At 35.7% G+C, this 20,429-nt stretch overlaps 2 protein-coding genes across 2 annotated transcripts; one reads left to right on the top strand and one right to left on the bottom strand.

The window, feature by feature from the left end:
• The first annotated feature begins 934 nt into the window (after window positions 1-934).
• On the top strand, window positions 935-8,447 carry ydjc (YdjC chitooligosaccharide deacetylase homolog). Its single transcript, XM_039658367.2, has 6 exons — window positions 935-1,083; window positions 2,661-2,839; window positions 3,640-3,796; window positions 5,691-5,790; window positions 7,204-7,381; window positions 7,522-8,447. The coding sequence occupies exons 2-6, from the start codon at window positions 2,676-2,678 to the stop codon at window positions 7,874-7,876; spliced, it is 954 nt and encodes a 317-aa protein (XP_039514301.2). The 5' UTR covers window positions 935-1,083; window positions 2,661-2,675; the 3' UTR covers window positions 7,877-8,447.
• An 853-nt stretch (window positions 8,448-9,300) lies between these two features.
• Window positions 9,301-16,316, bottom strand: ube2l3b (ubiquitin-conjugating enzyme E2L 3b). Its single transcript, XM_039658369.2, has 4 exons — window positions 16,167-16,316; window positions 13,807-13,902; window positions 12,964-13,150; window positions 9,301-10,471 (listed from the first exon to the last, which is right to left on the bottom strand). The coding sequence occupies exons 1-4, from the start codon at window positions 16,191-16,193 to the stop codon at window positions 10,317-10,319; spliced, it is 465 nt and encodes a 154-aa protein (XP_039514303.1). The 5' UTR covers window positions 16,194-16,316; the 3' UTR covers window positions 9,301-10,316.
• Window positions 16,317-20,429: the final 4,113 nt, after the last annotated feature.

Here is a 20,429-nt window from a genome sequence, read left to right as displayed (position 1 = left end):
GTATTTCCCTTTGTTTAGCCAAGACTGTAAAGTGTAGTCCTATAAGACTAAGAATAAACTAGCAGTTTATTTGTATGTGTGATTGGTACGTGTAAGGGGTTTCCCTTCAGAAAAAGTCACATTCTGGGGATGGGATGAGGGTGTTTGGGTTAAAAGAGTGGGACCAACCATACCCCCCCCCCCCCCCCCAACACAAGCGACAACCCAGGTTATTAGAACATAAATTAAGGGATTGCATGTTATTGTTATGCTGTTATGTCAGGTGGCTGAAGAGCCAAAGATCATGATTCTCTCTCTCTCTCTCTCTCTCTCTCTCTCTCTCTTATCTTTGTAATTTTTTCCATAATTCTAAACTAGGTTAAGTGTCTTGGGAAAACATTCATGAACCTCTATAGACACGTAGGCAAAGTCACACCTGCTGCCTTAAGTCTGTGTACAAGGAAAAGTTTCACATTCATAACATTGAGAGCAGCAGAATCATGGCTCTGGTGAGTATACCATGATGTTTGAGATTATCATTTAATAATTCATATCAAAAAATAAAATAAAAATCCATAAATGTTTGCAATAGCCTTTTATTCGAACTCTTTGTTATTTCTCAAAAATACTTTTTATTCAGTCTCTATTCTTCCTAATACAAGGTGGGTGCGTTTGAATATTAAGGAGTAGTGTAAAACAGCCTATATTAAAATAAGAAATAGGCTACTTTGTGTATAATTCAGCTTCAAAGGTGGGCTACGATCTCTCACATAAAAATTACTTCTAGAAAAAATTCAATGGGGTTCTAGATTGTTGACTTGAACACATATAGGCTAAACGTTTTTAAAAACTTCATCAAATATGCTTTATATATCTATATATATATTCACATCCACCAGGATTTGGAAACTACAGCACATGGGCCTATTTGATTTGTACATGTGGCGTTGTTTTATCGATATCCTGTAGAGGGCGCTGCCACTCCGGAAAAGGAAATTGCATTAACGTCTTCTTCAGTCGGCCAGTCGCTTTGGTCGCTCCGCGCTGTGTTGGATGGGTACAGTATAAAAATGGACTAATGGCAAAAACCTCGAAATAAAATGGGTAAGCGATTACTACATTATTACTATTAGCTAGGCGTATATTAAAAAACAGATTTCGTCCCATTGAAATTATAAGGTATATGTTTGAATCTTAGAATCCCGGCTAAACGTTAATAAAACCGAGTTTGTCATTGGGCTGTGTAGATCTGTAGATGGTCATGGGCAGGCAGTGGCAGCTGGTCGTGTTAACACAGATGAAGTGAAGGAGGCAGACTTTAGATCTGTCTTATTCACCGGTGATTTCCCGGTTGTGATAAGTAGCTTTCCCGCAACCGAGACTCGCGTTAAAACTGACCTTTCGATTTGCCTTTAAACAAAATGATGTTGGAATCATGACGTGTCATCTTGTTTCCTGAAATGTGAATGAATTGTACTTCAATTTCAAGACTGTTCACCTGTGTTAGGTTTGAATTTTATTTATTTTATTTTTTTAAATATCGATAATCGGTTTAAGTAGACCCCGGGCATTTTTACATTTAATCCTCACCGTTTGATGAGTCACTATAAAGTCGAGTTACACAAAACAACAGGTAACTAGAGTAACTTATATTGCATTGATTACCTACTTTCTCAACATTTTAATAAACAATTTTATTGACATAAATAAAATGTATTACGTTAATTAATAATTAGGGGTTTAACGATACCCTCATGTCACGATTCGATATACATATCACGATACTGAACTCACGATACGAAATTATTACGATATATGATAAAGGTTAACAATAAATGTACTGTTGATTAAAATGCGAAATTGATATTACAGTGTTGGTTTAAATGAATAGGCTTGGACTTGGTGCTTGTAACCCAAGGACAATGGTGATTGGTGACAATAGAATAAAAACATTAATGATTGTGAAGATTCTGAGTTATTGTAGATGAATATTGCACGCTTTCACTGACTAGATATATTTTAAATAATGTCAGCCACTTTTTACTGGTAACATAAGACATTTGGCATTATCAGGACCCACAAATATTCCCCCATTGCATTTTTAATACATTATAATCAACATTATATATAGTAGCTCAATGTAGTACTGACACTAAAACTCTGAAAACTTGATTTTTTTTTTCTCACATAATTTTTTTATTTTAGGGGGACTATCCACGATATGTATTGTTGCATTTTTAGTATTGCGATATATTTTTTAGACCCCTGTTAATAATATTTATAAAATTTAGTTTAATTATACATTAGTTGTTATTATTGTCAAAAAGTAAAAATAAAACCAATTAGAATTCTGTTTAGCATAAAAATAATCATTAAAATAAATCAGCAATTTATTTTCAAGTATGAATATCTTTACAGTTAGAAAGCCTAAAACAAATATGGAAATACATATATAACTCCAGTGGTAACAATTAATATTTGTTATTTATAGTATATTAATTATCAATTAATTTAATGTAGTAAAATCTAAAGATCCGTTAGTTGTTATCATTATGTAAAAAAAAAACTTTCTGTTTCTGAAATTCAGAAATTCTTCTAATTGTAAATAAATAAATAAAATAAAATAAAAAAAAAGCTGTATAATTTCAATCAAAGCAATATTGGTTGATCTTTTTCATCAGCAAGGCGAGGAGAAGATGCCTCAACCCAAGGTGAAGCTGGTGGTGACGGGAGATGATTTTGGCTACTGCGAGAGAAGAAATCAAGGAATCGTGGATTGCTTCAGAGCTGGTGCGATCTCCAATGTCTCTCTTCTGGTGCATGCAGTCTCAGCGAAGCATGCGGCAGACCTGGCCAAAAGGTAAAGCAGCTGATCTCTAAACTACATTTGGTTTAAGCAGATAAATATGAAATATGATAGCCTAGTCTGAGTATTGTGCCACTCTCCCTTATGACATGGGAGCCTGTTAAACCTGTTGCCAAAGATTATTTACAGTGTAGATGTACAGAGGTAATTTACTCTTCATATCTTTGCACAAAGGCAAGGCAAGTTTATTTATAGAGCACATTTTATACACTATGACTATGGCAATTCAAAGTGCTTAACGGAAAGGATTTAAAATCATTAACTAAATAAAAGCAATGAAAGTTATAGACCATTTTGCAAGATGTAAACAACACTGGTCCAGAAGCACTTCCTGTTTCAGTTTTTTAACACTACATAAAAGCTGGGATAAAACACAACCAACAGAACATATAAAACTAAATCAAAAAGTTAAACAAATATCTTTAAGATGTTTTCTTTACATGTGAAATAAAGAAAACAGTTACAAACTGAAACAGGAAGTGTTTCTGGACCAGTGTTGTTTGCATTTTGCAAAATGGCCTATACAAGAAATTAAAAAAATATATAGATAGACTTCTCATCTGGCAAAACACCGGTGTATTATATTTTATAATATACTGTATATATAACTCCCAGTTTTACTCTGAGATTTTCTTATGGTGATTACACTGTCTGTGGTGTTACTTAAAAATACCAGTTATTAAAAAAAAATTACTAAACCTATAATTAAAATGAAACACATAGACAAAAAATTAACTCAAAATATTATTAAAATCAATAATAGTATCTAAAATAACACTGCTTCTCACGCACAGGTATCGCATCCCCATCGGACTCCATGCAAATCTCTCAGAGGGTCTTCCAGTGTCTCAGGAACTGAAGGGCTCAACAATCCTCAACAAGGATGGGTTCTTCCATGGGAAGATGGGCTTCAGGGAAGTTTTGCAGAGTGGTCAGCTCAAGATGTCAGAGGTACACATGAACACGCAGTCCAACCCGAAAAGCACATGGGAGTCAATTTAAACCATATTTCACACTTAATATTTAATAATATTTAATCTCTATAACCAGAATCTCGACTGAAAACAACAAACAATCAGGCATTGAGAGCAATACAAGTTAGAGAAGAGGGATTAGATAATGGATGTAATAGGAATTAGTGCTAATACAATATGAATACAAATAGACCTTGGCTTTCCGATGACGGAGTGCTCCAAAAGCTCCAGACAAGTTTATCCTTATTCTTTATCCTTATCCAACAATCTCGTAATGTCGTGTTGGAATGACAGCAAGTGCGTACAGTCTTTCTTGCAGGATGATGGCTTTATCAGCCACAGGTGCGAGATATAACGTAACCCTCTGGTATTGTTTATTTGGGAGTCACTCTTGTGTTGTTGGCATTTAAAAGGACTGACCAAGTGAAATGTAACTTTTTATTTTAGTTTAAGTAAAATCAATGTAATATGCAATATTTTTGTTCAATAATAGTGGAATGTGTCTATTTTGCACGCTTGATATTTGAGTTTCACATCTTTGTTTAATATTTACCATTTATTCATTATGACAGTCAAAAAATTGACTATTTTTTTTTACAACCATTTAGCTTAATCAAATCAAGTCCACGATTGTTTCTTGTGGTCATATATCGACTGCCGCAAATGTCACAGAGTCACGGTTAAATATAGTGAAATTAAATGATGGAAAAACTGATAAGATACTTTTAAATATGAAACTAAAACCGTCAGAGACACATTTGGACTATTTTTATTGCCAAAACAGACAAAAACCCCTCCTAGACAATATTCTGTTTTTAAAAAAATAGTCTAAAATGTAAGTTACCTAATATTGATTACTTGCTGGATTATTATCACAATCGTGCTGATATTCGGGAAAATGGCACTCTTGCTCGTGTGGTATTGTTGAAATTTTATCTATTGAAAAACAAGAATTCCTAAATGCAAATAATAAATACCAATAAATATAGTTTCATAATTTTTATAATTTTAATAGTATTTTTTAGGGCTATCAAATGATTAATCGCATCCAAAATAAAAGTTTTTGTTTACATAATATATGTGGGTGCACTGTGTATAATTATTTTGTATATATATAAATACACACACAGGCATGTATATTTAAGAAAAAAATATTATTTATATATGAAATATTTATATATAATATAATGATATAATTCTATATACAGAATATACATGAAAATATTTCTCAAATATTATTAAGTGTGTGTGTGTGTGTATATATATGTGTGTGTGTGTGTGTGTATATATATATATATATATATATATATATATATAATTATACACCGTGCACCCACATATATTATGTAAACACAAACTTTTATTTTGGATGCGATTAATCTTTTGACAGCCCTAATATTTTAACATCATTTACGTACCATTTTCACCTTCTCTTTGACCCTTTTCTTTTACTAATAAAGCTTTGTTTTAATAGATGTTATTGGGCTGTGGAGGACATTTTTCCAGTATGTTTTTGTTACAAATTAACCTGTTGTTAGCACTTTATTGTACAGTCCTGTTTCACATGAACATGCAATGTACTAACCTCTAACTAGGTACTAACCCTGGACCTAGCCCTAAACTTTAAATTAACCCATGTAGTTACCTTAGACTACTTAGTACTTTTGTGGGTAAGGATACTTCTAGTACATTGAAAGTGCACATACTGTAAAATAAAGTGCAACCAACCTTTTTATTTGCAAACATCAAGGATAAGCCAATTTTCCATATATACATTCTTTAAATAAATAAGGTATGAAACCATTTTAAAGCCAAGCACAACACTACCATTTAAAACACCTGTTTTCCTGTGTTGTTTGTCTGTTTGTAAGGTGGAGGTGGAGCTCAGAGCCCAGGTGAATCGTTTTTGTGAACTGGTTGGCCACATGCCCTACCATATGGACGGCCATCAGCATGTACACGTGCTGCCAGGTAACGGTTCGAACAACCCTTTTCACCTTACATCTACATTTAATCATTTACCAGACTCTTTTATCCAAAGCGACTTACAAATGAGGAGAGCAATAGAAGCAATCGACCTAGTTCAACCTAGTTTAGCCGTTACTTGAAAGTGACAAAAGACTCAGCGGCTCGGGTTGAGTCAATCCACCAGCAGGGAACAGTCCAGGGAATGGTCTGTGAACGCCATTTTGTGCCTCTTTGCAGAACGCACGCTTCTAGAGTGCATATAAGTGTGAAGTAGTGAGTTTAGGTATAGGGGTGCAGAGCCAATGGTTGTTCTACAGGCAAACATCAATGCCTATTAAAGGAGTAGTTCACTTTAAAAAAAAACTTTTGCTGATAATTTACTCACCCCCATGTCATCCAAGATGTCCAAGTCATTCTTTCTTCAGTCGTAAAGAAATTAAGGTTTTTGATGAAAACATTCCAGCATTTTTCTCCATATAATGGACTTTACTGGTAACCAAACGGTTCAAGGTGCAAAAGACAGTTTCAGTGCAAACGGTTCAAAGGGCTTTAAAAGATTCCAGACGATGAATAAGGGTCTTATCAAGCGAATCGCTCATTTAAAAAAAAAAAAAACAAAGTTTAAGTTTTATAAGCTCAAATGCTCACCCTGCTCTGTTCTGTGATGTACGTTTGTGAGTCTCCTGTCGGAAAAAGATTTGTTCATTTTGATGAACGAGTTCAAACAGGACAGTCACGAACGTGCATCACAGAACAGAGCAAGGCGACCATTTGAGCTTATAAAACTTAAACTTTTTTTTTTTTTTTAAATGACCAATTGTTTTCGCCAGTAAAGTGCATTATATGGAGAAAAATCCTGGAATGTTTTCAGCAAAAACCTTAATTTCTTTTCAACTGAAGAAAGAATGACATGGACATCTTGGATGACATGGGGGTGAGTAAATTATCAGCAAAAGTTTTTTTTTTAAAGTGAACTACTCCTTTAATACATTCTAATGGCTGCCAATCAGTCCGCTTGTGTGTCAGTGTTTTATTTGAACTACACTATACTCTTAAACATAAACATTCTTTATTTTCACTGATGGTTCCATAAAGAACCTTTAACATCCATGGAACCTAGAAAAAGAATTCTCTAATAACTAAGAAGAAAATGATTCTTTCAAGAACTGTTCTCTGAAGAGTTCTTTGAGGAACCAAAAATGGTTCTTTAATGGCATCGCTGCAAACCTCCCCTTTTGGAATCTTTATTTTGGGGTTGGAAACAGTTGTCACTAATGTTCACCAACCTTTTGTAATATTTTAAATGATTTTACTGTCACTTTTAATCCGTTTAATGTTCCCTTGCTGAATACAAATATTACATTTCCTTGACACATTGTCTTCTTTTAATATTTAAGTCTTCCCCATTGTTTTCAGAGGTGCGAGAGGTGTTCGCCCAAGTTCTCTCTGATTTTGGGGTCACCTACACACGGGTACCAATAGAACCTGGTCTTAAATCCTGCACCTTCCTCCCATCACATCTGCAAGACTTCAACACCCAGGTTAAAAAAGATGCCCTTGAATCTATCGAGGTCTTTCATCGCCATGGAATTAGGTTTGTGAGGCAACATTGTAAAAGATCAGCATCTGCTTTCCAAGATTTCTTTTTTTGTCTTCAATATCCGATTTTGTCCTTCATATAAGCATACAAACAGTATAAACACAATCCACTAAATCCTTTGTATGACTCCTCAGGTGGCCTGATGTATACCTGGGCCTAAGCACCATGGGTAAGAACATGTCTGTGCCCAACCTGAAACGCGCTTTGGGCTTTGCGCTGGAAGCTTCACTGGATGACGCTGTGACTTCCCCATTAATACTGACACCGTCCGATGACGGCGCGACCGACTCCTATCGACCAGTTACAGCGGAGCTTATGGTGCATCCGGGATATCCAAGTCAACATCAGCAGGGTGGATGTGGAGAAGGACCAGATGACTTCTCACAGTCTGCAGACCGACTGCACGAGCTGAATACTTTGAGGGACCCTTTGGTGCTTCACTACTACAGGCAACAGGGGATCCACCTCTGCGCCTTTAAAGACTTTTAAACACTTAAAGCAGAGCATTTCAAACCGAATGCATGTCTGCTGTTAGGAAATCTTGACCCACACCTCAAAATATCAATTATTTATATTATAGGGTGAATGCTTGGTTTGGGAAAAGGCAGAACATCAGCATTCAGTGTATCTGTGGTGCTTACAAAGCCCACACTAAACTATTTGAAGCCTCTACCTGTTAAAGTACAGCCAAAACAAGAATATTATACCAATATTTCAACAAAGACACAAGTTATTATTAGATTGACATTTTTTTAAATTGTATTTTTAGTTTTTTTAAAGCAGGCATTCACTTTAAGAGCCCAGTTCTTATAATAGGAAGGTGCCATTTTAATTGGAAAACTTTTGCCTCATTTGAGCTGAAATTTCTCTCAAATATCACAGAGAATCCAATAGCAATCTGTATTTATGACTGTAACATACTATGTGAAGATTTTAACTCAACATAACATGTAGCAACTACTTTATATTTAAAAATTCAATGGTATTTTTCAGGTGCAATGTTTTTAATGAATGTATTTATGATATTTTTATTAACTTGAATTAAAAGCATAGTACCATTTACTGTGGATTTCTTTAAAGCATTATATGCTTTAGCGTCGAAAGTAAAAACCGTATTGTATTAAGCACATAAATTTGGCACTTTATATTTTATATACTGAACTTTAGACCAGCCAATGGCACCAGAGAAATATATTTGTGCATTACATATATATGTATGTATTTGTGCACTAATCATCCATCCTATTGAAACTCATGCAGAACTAGGTCAAAATAGCCTTTATTTGGTGAGTTCAACCTTTTGTCACATATTAGGGTTAACATGTTTATAACCTGTGTATATTAAATTCAGGCCATTAATGGCATTTCAGATGCAAGTTGTAATTGAAGCAACAGTTCGGGCTTTAAGTAGTAGTCTTCATCAATATATAGTTTACTAATGCTAATATATTCAGGTTAAACAATCGCTGAACTCTTTTAGAATTTGATTTCATCACACAAATCCATAATGCTTGGGCATCCCAGAAAAATATTGTGATTGGTTGATCTTAAGAGGAAATCCCTAACCAATCTGTAGAAGCGAGAGAAAAAAAAGTGAATTTATGTTTCAGTATAACAGATTCCCTTGCTTGGTCTTCCTCTTTTATTTTGGTACACAAAAGGGAGTGTTTTTAAAGTCCGCACAAAAATAAGCCTTTAAAAAGAAGAAAATGACACTGTGAAGAGAGCAAGGGGCTTATTTGAGGCATACTGCAAGAGATTTCACCCAAATGCATAAGCAAATATCTTGAACGAAAGAAAGCCCAAAGAACCTCGTCGATTTCACATCATAAAGTGTGGCGTCAAAACCAAAGTTAAACTCTTGAGTCTTGACATATTGAATAATATACTTTAAAGAGAATGTTCTAGAAAACTCACGGTCAACTACTGCGTTTATTCTGTGTTGGGAGAAAATAAGAATAATATTCTTCAGTAGCGTACATCTCTGTAAATCTAAGGGCCACTTCCCTGTTTAAACCCAAATAATCAATAATATACAAGAAACTCCTATGAAACACGTTAAAAGAGAGATGTTTAAAATGAGTGATCGTCATCATGGAAAATGACGTTCACTCACACAAATAGCATTGTTTTCATCGTTCCTTTTTCATTTGTGAAACAAAAGTATTTCATAGCAAAATCAGCCTTTGTTTCTGACTCTACAGTGGTTTTGCCGATTCGAGGCTTGGAAAGGGGCTGAAAGTAGCCTGTTCCTCAGACATACCGTGCAACCCAACAAGTGCAGTGAAAGTAAAAGGGTTATATGAATAATCGCTGAAATCCTCCAGCTGGCTAACCTCCGTTCCTCCTCAATGTCTCCGTTTTGTTTGGTATTGTGGAAATCAAAGAACACACATGTAAGAAGAGGGAACAACATAATAATAATAATAATAATATACATGATAAATTACAATCCATCTGGTTTTAAATGAACTGTCACTTCCAAAAGTAATTTCTGAAAGTTGTGTGTAATAATGCAATGATTCATTTTCTCATTACAAAAGGGTCAAACAGCATTCATAACTGAAACGCCCTGTACAATTTCCAACTTCTTTCTCTTAAGTTATCCTCTAACAAATTTATGCTTTCAAACTTCAGAAAGAAAAAAAAAAATAAACAACAGAGTAAAAAGTTAGTAAGGGCCTCAAGCTAACACCAGAAACTCGGATGTCCTCACGGTGTCCTGCTTCAAGACGGAGGCTGCAGCTGCGCAGTACTTCTCCAGCTTGACTAGAGTGACACGTGGAAAGGAGAGGAGAAGGAGGGAAAGCGGGAGGGAGGGATAGAGGATGGCAATCGGGTATTGGGAGGAAGGTAGTAGAGCGAGGGGAAGAGGATCAGAGGAGTAGGGGGGTGGGGGGGTCTGGGGCTACACACTTGTCTGGTATTGTTAGTCCACTGGCCGCTTTTCGCCGTGTTTCTTTGTAAACTCTTCTGCATTCTTAAAGAATTTTTTACGGTCTTTTGAGTATTCTTCTGCTAGGTCGGCCCTCAGAGGGTGTTCTGGCTGTGGGTCGTTCACCAGGGCAATGAGCGACTGAATTACTGTAAAAGAAGGGGAAAGAATGCTGGTTAGGCAGGAAATAAGAAGCCCATTATTCATAATGTACTCTACGAAACTGTAAACCCATGTGCTCAAAATAACTCACTTTTTTTTGAGTAGGGTAAACTTAAATTAAACCAATCAGTTCAATCAAGGTAACTTTTATGAGTATTCAGAACTTTTTAAGCCATCTGAATTGTTTCATTGTTTTGAGTTTAATGAACTTGTTTCTTTTAATTTAGACAAACTTCAATTGAACTGAAACTGGGCTGGGATTTCTAATTCCCAGCATGCTTTGCCATGAGGATGACACTCGAAAGGGTAAGTAAATGCTAAAATTAGTTTTTTTATAATGTGTGTGTTTTTTTTTAAGCAAGATTAATGTAAAGTGGGGGGATTTAGAAATTTTTAATGTTGGATTTTTTGGGGGTAACCATTATGGTGACGAGTGGATCATGAGTTTGGTTTGAGTATTGCTATACTTACAGAATTGTGTTTCCAATTAGCAAGTTACTGTACGTTCACACCGCGACCTACTTGAGCTTCCAAAGCAGCCGGAAGTCATTCATTTTAAGCTGCAAGGAGCGTCAAAACCATCTGCGTCGCGTTTTGGGCGCCAATCAGAAAGTTGAAAGAATCTCAACTTTATGGTAATGAGCTATGACGCGGTTCAGCGGCAAAACGCCAGCAACCAATCAGGATATAGACGTCCTTCACACTGGCCGATTCCGGAGAAACATACGATGTAAACTTTCGTTCCTACCAAAACATTCCGAGAAAATGGAGAAGCTAATCGCCCGTTGCTGGGTTTCCTATCATTTATGACATGACGTTGTTTATTTGAAATATTTAGGAACGTTTGGTTTAAGCGGGAATGCAATTCATCTGCTCACGGTGACAACGATTTGACCAATTGCACTAATGGAAATAATAGCATAATGCAAATAATAATAATAGCTAATTATTCTTTTTTTTTCCCCCGACCAAATGCGACCAAAACGGTTATAAAAATGCTGTCATTATAAAAGGTTTCTATTGCTTGTTTTTTTCTGTTTATTACATTTCATGTCGTGACACTTATTTTCTTCCTGCAATATCTGAGCATCCAAATGTCAACAAGCTTCCCCGTACTTTTTGACAAGCGTCCTTGACAGGGCAGCCAGAGCTTCTTTGCCGCTCAAGTCAGTGGCGGTGTGAACGTACAGTTAGCATTCACTGAATTAGCTACTTAAAGCTAGCCAAGTTGAGATTACATGATAATTTAAGTTAAATGTATGAATTAGCTTACTCGAACATTTTTAAATAAGAGCAATCCAAATATATGTAAACTTAAACTTTGAATTTAACTTAAAATTGATTTAACATGTTCTCACATTTTTTTGAGTTCTGCTAACTTTTCTGGGTTTACAGTGTACTAATGTAATCAATACACCCACAATACAAAACTGAGTTAAATCCCATTAAACCCCCAAAACAACTTTATAAACTAGGGATTTAGTACTGCATTATTTCAACTTGGTGAGAGTAATCTAGTTTTCTGAAGAAATGCGTGACATTACATGAATGCAGTAAAACGATCACATGCATGTTGAAAGATCGTTTGAACGCATCTGTTCCTGGAGAAACTTGTCATCATCTACAAAGCTGCAATAACTAACAACTTCAAGACTAGCAGATTCAATACAATCACATACACTACCGTTCAAAGGGTCTGTAAGATGGGGTCAGACCAAGGATGAATTTATTTGTTTGAAAGAAAAAATTGTAATATTGTGAAATATTATTGCAATTTAAAATAACACTTTTCTATTTTTAAATATTTTAAAATGTAATTTAACACTGTGATGCAAAGCTGAATTTTCAGCATCATTACTCCAGTCTTCAGTGTCACATGATCCTCCAGAAATCATTCTAATATGCTGATTTGCTGCTCAAGAAACATTTCTTATTATTATCAATGTTGAAAACATCATGCTGTTTTTTCAGGATTCCCTGATGAATGAAGTTGAAAAGAACAGCATTTATTTGGAATAGAATTCTTGTGACATTATAAATGTTGTAACCGCTACTTTTGATCAATTTAACGAGTCCTTGCTGATTTAAAGTAATTATTTATCTAAATAATTTCTCAAATCTTATTGACCCAACATTTTTGAACGGAAGTGTATATCAAGATTATTTCTGCTAAAATATATACATTCTTATTTTTTACAGTACTAATAAATCATCTCTATAATTTAGTCTGAGAAAACTACATAGCCTGCCCTTCTTCATAAAACAAACCAGGATTAAAAAAAAAAAAGGGTTATCCATGTAATGTTTGGGTAGTAAATATGAGTTGAAAAGAAATTAAGGGTGTTGCCTACTATTTAAACAGATATGAATACAAACAACATCACAACGACTTCTATTTGTTCATGTTTTCTACATAATAAAATGAGAGCTTTAGCAGTGACTCATGTGGCGGTTTCAGGAATATTGCAGCGCATCTCACCTTGGTCAGTTTTGGTGGCTGGTTTCCAGTTCTCTGCACTAATAACAGGCAGGCAGACCTGTCCCTTCTCGTCAATGTTGGGGTGGTAGATCTTCGTTTTGAACGTGATCTTCGGTGGTTTGAATGGGTACTCTGCAGGGAAGATGATCTCGATCCTGAACGCCCCTTTATCATATGGAGGATTGTCCTGTGGGAGAATAAGATAAATGAGATGAGCACAGCTCAGCCTATAATGTATATATGGATGTTGACAACGGGACAGAAGGCTGAATACGTGTAGAATAAGATCAGATATGGCTGATTGCATTATGAAAAGCACCGATATCTTCCAGGTCTAAATGCAGTCTAGCATTTGAAATCTGTTCAACAATGAACTTACTGAAACTAAGCAATGTTTTAAAACAGTGATGCCCAAGCTTTATACTACAAAGTGAAAAAATCTAAACTAATTGCTGAAAAAGTACATGTTGATTTATATCCAACAAAAATATATAAAAATTTACATAAAAAAAAAAATGTAATTAACTTATATTCTCTACATTTCAATGCAAAAATAAAAGACATAAATTAGAAAATAAGATGTGCTTAAATGCCACATTTCCCCCCATACTTCATATATCAAAAGTCATAAAAGGTCAGCCATCTCTGGCCCACAGACCATAGTTTGGGCATCTGTTTTAGCACATATAAAGCATTTTACATGCAAATATGTTTCAAGATTTGTGTTTCCAAATCCTAATGCAGTCTTATAACAATTTCTTGTCTTGACTATGCATAGGTAAATAACATGTAAATACAATTCAAGCAAGAATGATGAAATATGAACACCAATTATTAACTTACTGGAACAATGAGGCCTTGCCATGTCAATATGTTTGATTCATCAACTTGAATGTTACGGAAGTTTTTCATTCCAGATTTGCGGATTTCTTCAAGCTCCTGATGAAAACAAGGGTTGTAAACAAGGATGTGTTAGATACTACAAGTGGGTTATTACAACTTTTGCTTGTGGAGCAGACATATAGAAAATCTGAGATGGACGGACGGGTTTCCGATTAAACAACCTTTCTTTAGAACTCAATCACCATTAATTAAGTGCAAATAAATGAATTAGTAGTTATAGTTGAGTTTACAACATTGACCAACTGCTTATATTATGGTCAAGACACCAAGTGTAACCTGAGTCAGGTCTTGACCTAATGAGTTGGAGAAATTACCCCTTCCTCTGCAGCTTACTGTAAATAACTGACCCGAACTGAGTGTGCATTAATACAACAACAACAAACCACACCTTAAATGTTTGAAGTAACATTATATCTGAAAACTATTGCTCTAACATATGCTTTCAAAGATGTCTATTCACTTCCACATAGGGCTTCAACTAATTATTACATTTAAAATCTATTAATCTCTCAATGATTCATCTGACTAATCGGATTAAAAAGGTTATTTCTGTGTGTGAATATATGCAAGCAATCGAGGAAAGCGGTGTATCGTGAATAAGTAACGGCTGAAGGGGTTACTCCGCTTCGCGTCGTGCCTAACAACGCCCTTCAACCGTTACTACTCGAGTACCTTATTGCTTTTATAAAACGGTTACCACACAATAAAAAATATTAAAGTAAAAAAATATGTAGTAGTGAAACTTTCATGAAGTAATATCATTAAAAGCCTTACTTCCGCTAAAAAAAATAAATAAATAGTCCCTGACCATGAACAGCAACAAGGTTCCAATGTGTAATAAAGCTCAAATAATAACAACAAACTGCATTGTTGCGCAGTGATACATAGAACCGTCGGGTAAAGCGGTTATAGCAGTGTTTTATCATGAATAAAAGCACAGCTATTGACCAATCAGAATCAAGTATTTTACAATTATAAATAATGCATACACAATACACATACTTATTATATTACAAACGTAATTATTCCACATTCTGCCCAATGTTGTTGGAAACCCATAATATAAAGCAGTCTTCGTGTTTTATACAACTTGGTTCCCCACAGCAGCTAAGCCTTGTGTTTTGTCAATAGAAAAGCTATTCACTCCTGTAAAGTGACGTGACTTGCGGCGTTTTGTTTACACTCAGAAGTGATTAATATATTTTAAATTCGTTATTGATTATTATTTTCATTATCAATAGGTTGTTGCAGCCCTAGTCTCACAAGTCCATACAGTATTAAATAAAACATCAACATTTTCATGTTGAAAAACACGTACTATAGAGTGTTTTACTGCCCTGTGAAGATTACCCATTTCCTACCATCACCACTGAGAGCGGACTGCCATTTACATCTTATCTAATAAGGAAGTAAACTCGCTAAGATGATCATTGTGACAAAAAGTCTGCCAGCTGTACATAAACACTCTAAAACCTCAAATATACGACCATTTCAGATAGTTTTACCTCGGAAAAATATTGGACAGAAACACCTAGGAGGTTAAAAACAGGTTATTCACTTGTTTGGAATGAAGTGATTTAGACAAGACGGAAGTTCATAAAGCGAAAGCTTGTTGTTTAGTCGGTTACTGTTTCGTTTTAAATGAAGGGCGTTACTGCAGCTTACCACCCAAAACACTAAAACGCATTTTAAAAGAAATAGTCTAAATATGTGTGCTATTTTAAGGTTTAAACGGAAAAAGAGCGTCGATTTCAGCCTAAATTTGTCAGATGTTGCTGGTTTGGTCCCTTTGAGTCATCTCTAACGTCACTGCAGTGGGTCTAAAACATGAAGATTCGGTTAAAATGACCCATAAGTTGTTATAACAGCCGTTTAATTTAAAGTTATTGTATTCATATTTGTTTCAATCAATCAAATCTATTCTAACGTAAATCATCGCATTGGAATCCTATACATTTTATTGCAGTCATTTACTTGGCGTCAATAAACGAAAGGACTTGTTAAGACACTGAATCCTACTCTAACGGCACTTTGACCCGTTGTCTCTCCAAACTCGACCCCAAAACCCCGTTCTATAGTCCCGCGGCCTCCACCGGCGCTTTTCCTCCTTCATGTTTGGAAACGCTAAGCGAGCCGAGTCATCGAGTGAGAGAACCGCTCGTACCAACGTCGATCAAGCCACAACGAGCCAGCGAATCGCATTTTGGGCGAGTTAAACTTCATGTTTAAACCCCTATCGCGTCGTCGTATGTGGTTACTCTTTATATGTGATGTAAAAAGTATGAGGTTTAGACGTCTACCTTGTGTAGTCTCCTGCTCGCCGCCATCTTGAATCTTTCAACTACTACCAGAATGCACCGCGCGGCGCAACGATTGAATCATGAGCTCGTGCGCGTTTTTAAAACTTCGGTTGATCTGGTCTGGAGTCAGATTTAATAGTCGCGTACAACCGACACAACAGGCGAGACAAGAGCGCAAATACTGATCTCAGGTCAGCACCCGTGGGTACTTTCCATTACAAAACGAAACAAAAATGTAGTTTATTACACACTGTGGATGGAATTGGTTCTCCCGTTATGAATCGAGCTCTATTTTAGTCAGCCTTTTATTATTTACTTATCTCGAATTTTTTTTAACTGAATTACTGAATAATTTCAGTGAACTTCAGGATTTAGGTGTGCCTAGAAACCCTATGGAGGGAAACACACAATTCAATGAACGTCCTTGACAAGGAAGTGTCTTTTCCGTATTTCTAGTTTAGTACTAGTTAGTGACCACATGATGTCACTCCAGAGTAAGCAATAATGCTCGGAGGCTATTTCTAAAATCAACCAACAGTCTAGTAAGTCTGACTAGACTGGGAGAACCAGCAAGCCACTTTAGGCTGGTTTCGTCTATTGTTCAGGGAGTGAATTTCAAGGCGAGGAGGGAGTTCCAGTTCAAAATGCAGAGGATTTCCTTAGTTCATCCACGTAAAAACCTCCAAAAGAGTTGCACATTTCATACATAGTGGGATTTTATGTATACACTCTTAAAAGGTTATATAAAAACGTAAAGGTTTCTGTCAGATGCTTCGAGTAGCTAACCTTTTAGGGGTTTCCATCATGTGATCATTTTAGTCATCTAGTTTTAATTAGGCTAATACATTTTATTTTAATTATTTTCTTATTTTAATTACATTTTATAAGTTAAACAGCTTGTAAACATACTTTATCTGTATAAAAACATTAAATAACCCGTTAAACATTAAATGCATTATGCAATTATTTTTTCCTTAACCTTTTTTGGCATAAGGGTTCCTTAAAATTGAGTAAAGAACCCTAGGGTTCTATATTGAACCTCTTCAAACCTTTTTTGCGATATACCACAAAAAGTTCAGACAGACAGATGTTCCTTTAATTTATACATAGATAACTATCTATAAATTACAGGAACATTTGTCTGTCTGTCTAAACAGATGTTCCTTTATTTTATAGATAGATAACTAGTCTATCTATAAATTACAGGGACGTCTGTCTGTCTGTCTAAACTTTTTGTGGTTTAAAAATAAACATTATGACATAAACACTATGTCAGCTAAACATTAAGTCATGCACATGTCACTTAAAATTTTGCTGTGTAATTGTAGCACTCAAACACACCAAACCAACAATTACTAAAAACACAAACAAAAACAGATTTTTCATGGGCACTGCACTAGTTTCTTATAATGTCTATGTCCAAATACAGTTTGAACAGGGTCTGTACATCAAAAGTTAAGGGCTGGGGTAATTGTGTGGGCTATTTGTGTGCATGTGAATTTGTGGTTTTGTCAGTTTGCTTATTTGTTGATTATCTTTTCTTGTTATAGGGGCCCATATACACAATCAACATGCTTCCCGGACCAAGGAGCAATAAAAAAGTGAGCTTGCACTCTCCCATAGTTTCCTGGAAACCACATGACTGAGACAACTTGATCAGACTTGCTTCCCCTTCAGCAATTTCAGGTAATCTTGCTGATGGGAAACATTACCTATCTTGTTTCTGCTTTTGCTATGTTTAGCATTCAAAAACATCAGAAGATAATAATTTTCGATTAATTGGTAAAACTGATGCTTAATACTCCAAGTTGATTGACTTAAATGACTTAGATTACAGGGCATGAAGAATGTTAAGAAAACACCTACAATTGAAGCATATGATCTGACCTAGATTTCAAAAATCAAAAATGCATTGCAGTTATGACTTGCTTTATGCAGTTTTAGACTTGTAAATATAGTAAATTATTGCTCCAAGAGCTTAACATCTTCAATATAGCTTTAGAGCACCATAGCAACCACAAGGAAAGCCCCAACAGAATCTAAACTGTTTTACTGTTCATTGACATCTTAATAATCATATTATTTCTAAAGTCTCTTATTATGGTTTAAGCATGAAATATAATGGTTTTAACATTTTGGCTGTTTCCAGCAATATTTATAGCTATTTTGTGCAGATGTAGTGGCCAAAAGTAATGTCTGCCTATAAGAAGAAGAAGAGGTTTTATTTATATAGCGCCTTTCCAAAGCTCAAGGTCGCTTTACATGGTACATTTATAATACATTTAAACACTGACACACAACTTACAGTCACAAAGGATACATATAATCACATTTAAACGAAGTACATGTTGAATAGATATGTTTTTAGCTGTGTCTTGAAAGCAGTCACTGATGAAATATTTCGAAGTGAAAGGGGCAGTGAATTCCATAATGTTGGCGCATTTACACTAAACGACCTTCCACCTACTGTAGATAATCAAAAGCGAGGGATGGACAATAAACCAAGTTCAGTTGATCTGAGAGAGCGTGCAGGACGGTAGGTGAAAAGTAGATCAGACAAATGTGGGGATGCAAGACCGTTTAATGCCTTATATGTTAAAAGCAATACCTTAAAGTGGATACGAGATGCAACGGGTATCCAGTGAAGGCCATGAAGCACCGGAGTAATGTGAGCAGAACGCCTGGTGGAGGTGAGCACTATTGCTGCTGAGTTTTGGACGTGCTGTAATCTTGCAATAAGTTTTTTGGGAAGGCCAATAAATAAAGCATTGCAATAATCCAGACGTGATGTGATTAATGCATGAATTAAGAGTTCGGCGTCAGCTAAAGTGAGAGATGGTCTTAGACGAGCAATATTTCGAAGATGAAAGAAAGAGTTTTTAACAATGGAAGAAATATGAGAGCCAAAAGATAGAGTTGAGTCAAATAAGACACAGAGGTTACGGGTCAGTGATGAAGGCTTAATATGGAAACCATCAATATAGAAGGACTGGTCCATCCTTTTGACTGAGGCTGGAGAGCCAATCACTAATATCTCAGTTTTATTATCATTTAATTTGAGGAAGTTAAGGGACATCCAATGCTTGATGTCCCTGATGCATGCAGTGAGTGAGTCAGGCAGGGATGGTCTATCGGAGCTGGTGGTGAAGTAAATTTGGATGTCATCTGCATAGCAATGGAATTGAAGTCCATGCCTGCGTATGATGTTACCAAGTGGGTGTATATAGATGATGAACAAAAGTGGACCAAGAACCGAACCTTGAGGAACACCCGGTGTAAGTAAATTGGTGGCAGAATTATGACCTTGTATGGTGATATAATACTTTCTGTCAGTGATATAGGAAATAAGCCAGGAAAGAGCGGAACCAGTGACACCAATATCAGAAAGCCGAGAAATAAGCAGTTCATGGCAGACTGTGTCAAAAGCAGCGCTTAGATCAAGGAGCATCAAGATTAACCCTGAATCCATCAATGAGAGAATATATAAGAATATTGTACATAGTATAATATATAAGAAAATTGACATCTTAATGATTTTGTAAACATATTGCATAGTTGTGCTTGGAGTCAATTGTTTTATTCATGTGTCACGTTTTGGGTGTTTGTTTCTTGTTCCTGATGGGTTCTATCATGTGATCCCATGTTTTAGTCATGTGATCCTGCCTTGTGGTCCCTTGTCTGTTGTGTCACGTTGTCATTGGTTAATGGTTTAAAGGTGTCCCTTGTTTCATCCTTAGCCCTCATGTTTGCCGTGTGTCCTTGTCGGGTGTTGTTTGTTCCATGCCCAGGGTGCTTCTCAATATCCCTCCTCGTCTCCTCGATCCTCCGTTCGTCCTCCATCCTATGACTCGGAAACCGATTGAGCTCAGCCATCTTGAAGGATGTCTCAATTCTCTTAATTGCACCGCGAGGATCGAGGAGTGAGGAGGCTTCGAGGAGCTATGAGCGAGAGGATGCACGTTGTGCTTTCTTTGCGGAAGTGTTTTATTGACTAAACGTGACAATCACAATCATTTTAATTTATACTTTACCTTTGGAGTTTGTAAAAACCACACATCTCACATATTTCAACAGTATAACCTATCTTTATTGTTATTTATAATGAATTTATTAAATAACCAAACTTCAACAACATAAAGGCCAGTGTTGGGTATGTTACTCTAAAAAAGTAATTAATTACTAGTTACTAATTACATCTTCAACAGTGTAATTAGATTACTGTACTAATTACTCTCTCTAAAAAGTATTTAATTACTTTGAATT

Source organism: Pimephales promelas, chromosome 4, assembly GCF_988280905.1.
Source record: "Pimephales promelas chromosome 4, fPimPro1.hap1.1, whole genome shotgun sequence".
Classification (NCBI taxonomy): Eukaryota; Metazoa; Chordata; class Actinopteri; order Cypriniformes; family Leuciscidae; genus Pimephales; species Pimephales promelas.
Note: the sequence above shows the minus strand (reverse complement) of the source record. Positions and strands in the feature narration are given on the sequence as shown.